The following is a 3414-nucleotide window of genomic DNA, read 5'->3' on the forward strand; positions in this document are numbered from 1 at the left end:
AGCCAACCCGGCCCACCTTAAAAACGGGTCGGACCTGGCCAAAAAAATTACAGTTTTATAGTAAATAGGTATATCTCAACCCGGCCCACTTTGACCTGGCCTACTTGGGCTAAATCCATGGTGGGCCAGGTAACCCACCAACCCACCATTTTTTTTTACAATAAAAAATTAAGTATGATTTATAGTTAATTTTATATGATAAAATATTAAAAAAATTTATTTTAAACTTTTATCACGATTTGTATTTAATTTTGTATGATGAATTATGACTTATGACTATTAATGATGTTAATTTTATGACTATTATGTTAATTTATAATTAATTTAAAATTTTAAATTTTGTTGATAAATTTTTTTTTAAATTTTTGGTGGGCTGGTGGGCTAGCCCATAGAACCTACCGACCCGTGGTGGGCTGGACCAGGCCAATTTTTTTTTAAGAAAATCAAAAGTGAGCCGGTCGGATTGGGTTAACTCATTTTTAAAGTGGGTGATAGGTTACTACAAACTACGTTGTTCAGAAGAAGTGCAACAGAATATTAGAAGAATTACCACGATGAACAAATATATCTAATTTTCCAATCTTCCATTGGGTATTATAATGACAGCCAATCAATGTGCAAAAGCTGAAATCATACAATACAATGCAACCCCTATCCCTGCCCTTACCTTGGCTAAAAATGGAAACTGGCCACAACGGGTATATCTTTTCCAAGTACTTGAATTAAATAAAACAAGCTAAATGTGAGGCAAATATTTTTCTATCTTCATCGATGAATTGAATAATCTAATTCCATGACCAAAACAGTGACATCTTACGGAAGCAAAACGACTTACTAACAACTACTCGCCAAACTTCCGTTTCTTTAACTTGGCCATTCGTCTTCTCCTCTCTCTTTCCTTTTCCTCTTCCTCCTCGATTAACCTAAGTTGCTCCTCGTCCTCCTTTCTAGCAATTTGGGCACTGCATGTATATTATACAAAATCATCGACAGCGCAAAAAAACTACTTATTATGAAGAAACATCATTCTGAAATCATATGATTAAATGACAACAGTTGGATTCGCAACACAATCATGTAGTAATCGGAGAAGCGAAAGGAAAGCAAGTTATTTGAATGCATGCAACTAGTGACAGAAAAAGTAAAGGGTAAGAAGATAAGGCCAGGCGTTTCTTGAAACTTGTAAGGACAACTTTTAAGCGCAAAATGAGGACAAGAAAGACTTTGCATTAGCTCGAGTTCAACTTGATCAACAAGACTGAATAAAATACTAAATAGCTCGAGTTCAACTTAATCAACAAGACTGAATAAAATATTAAATGATGTTTAATTTTAAAATGTAAAAAACAAACCTCCTCCTTTCTTCCCTCATGATTTCATCAAAGCCTGCCTCCATATCGTCGTCGTCTTCATCGTCAACAAAATTCCTGGGATTGTAGCTGCAAATGGTCCAACAAATAATTATTGAAAGTTCTAAAAGTCATAAATGGATGAAATCAAGACACAACAGTGCTTATTGAAATACAATTTGACTGGAAATTTGTCCCTCCCCTAGACCTAACCACCCTTCCCCCTTCTTTTGTATCACAAGACAAATCAAGACACAGGCATTGCAAAAATCATACTGAATTTAAACATGCATTTCATAGTTTGAGGATAAATTACAATATCATCCATTTAAATTTTTTTTTAATAAGAATTCCCTCCTCCTTTCTCTTCCCCATCATTGAAGAATCAAGGTGAAAATTAAGCACATATCTGAAGTCTGAGATAAAGGAAATTTATTTGTCCAGTTGCAGGAATGAATATTTCAAGTTTCAAATATTTTATTTCTCACTCCCCAAAATAAAAAATAAAATAATAAAAAAAACATTGTATTAAATTCAATGTCATCTACATATCAGTTAAAAATACTCACTTAAACATCGATCTGATCATGTTACTGATATCCATTTCATCCTCCTCATCATCAAACGGTCGTCTTGCAACCTTTGGCTTGGGACGATGATTTTGCGAAGCAGTACGCATTGAGTTTTGTTTTAGTGGCTTATTTATCTGTAAAACAAGTGAGCAATTTAAAGTTATATGATGAACAATCTGAAGGTCAAAATCCATAAGGGATCCGTGTGCAAGTGAGCATAACTATGCAGTGCCACACCTGTTGTTTTGGTGTCATTTTAGGTCTATTTAGCTCTCGTATGTCTTTTCTTTGTTCCACACTCTGCTTTGGAATTCTTTGTTCCACACTCTGCTTTGGAATTCTTTGTTCCATACTGATGGCTTCCTCCTTCCATGATTGATGTAGAGTGTGAAGGGAGGAGACCTTGCCCTTGATCTAAGCTCACCAAAGGGTAGACAAAGTGAGGGTTATGGTGAAGGAATGAAGATAGGCGTGAATAGGAGGTGTTTGGGCGGAAGTGTTTAGAGGGGTTGGTGTATGGTTGCTCAAGTTGGCTCACTCCAAGTGTAGGTGGAGGCCACTCTAGGGTTTCACTCTCCAAGGGTGGAGAATGAAGGAAGCTAGCCGAAACTAACCTAGGGACTAAGGATAGGATTTGAGGCAAGAAAATGCTCTATCAAATTCATATAATCCAGAGTATTTACAAGTGGTGGGGTGTTGGGTATTTATAGGAGGGGAGACATCTAGGATTTCATTTGAGATGTGCATGACCGAAATTCATAAGGCTAATGCACTCCAAATGAAATGTAAATAAACCCTAGATGCAACTTGGTGGCCAAGGATGGAATCTATGGGTTTAGATTGGCTATATCTAGGTGCATGATAAGACCATGCAACCTTTGCCCTCCACTTGGGCCTAAGCCTTTCTATCACCAAAAATACATCCAATGCTCACCAAAAATAGGCGTCACCTCCTAATGTGATACCCTAACCCAAATTAAAAACCTAATCATCTAAAGCACCCCATAATACAAGGGTAAAATGGGAAATACAAAGAAAATAAATCCTATGACTAAAATACCCCAAAATACAAGGGTAAAATTGGAATAAAGCAATAAATTCTATACTATTCAAATTGGCCATAGCCATGAACCATGTGATGGGTCTCACATGAAGTGAAGTACTAAGGATGGTCCTCCATCATACCCTCCTTCTTGAGAAGGATTTGACCTCAAATCTTTAAGCTCTTCCATTCCATTGATCCTTCAAAAGATGTGAAACCACAATTAGGGAAGTAAAAAAAAATACTAAAACTTTAGCAATGCAATCCTTAAGTACACAATTTGTTGAATGAAAGTGCTAGGGAAAGGAGAGAGCCAAAGAGGCATCACCATTTAAATTATTGGCCCCATGCAATTCATTCACCAAATCATCTATCTTAGGGATTGGGTGCCTTTTATGCAATGATGGCTTTTAAAAAGGTGCTCATTCTCCATTGCCATCTTTCTTTGGCA

The 3414-nt window shown here is 36.6% G+C and overlaps 1 protein-coding gene across 1 annotated transcript; it reads right to left on the bottom strand.

The window, feature by feature from the left end:
* Positions 1-555: 555 nt before the first annotated feature.
* LOC109817063 (uncharacterized) lies at positions 556-2289 on the bottom strand. The gene is made up of 4 exons (XM_020382258.3): positions 2159-2289; positions 1919-2055; positions 1353-1439; positions 556-962 (listed from the first exon to the last, which is right to left on the bottom strand). Exons 1-4 carry the CDS (start codon positions 2270-2272, stop codon positions 842-844), a joined length of 459 nt encoding a protein of 152 aa, XP_020237847.1. The 5' UTR covers positions 2273-2289; the 3' UTR covers positions 556-841.
* Positions 2290-3414: the final 1125 nt, after the last annotated feature.

The sequence above is a fragment of the Cajanus cajan genome, chromosome 5 (genome assembly GCF_000230855.2).
Source record: "Cajanus cajan strain Asha chromosome 5, NIPB_CcT2T_4, whole genome shotgun sequence".
Lineage (NCBI taxonomy): Eukaryota > Viridiplantae > Streptophyta > Magnoliopsida > Fabales > Fabaceae > Cajanus > Cajanus cajan.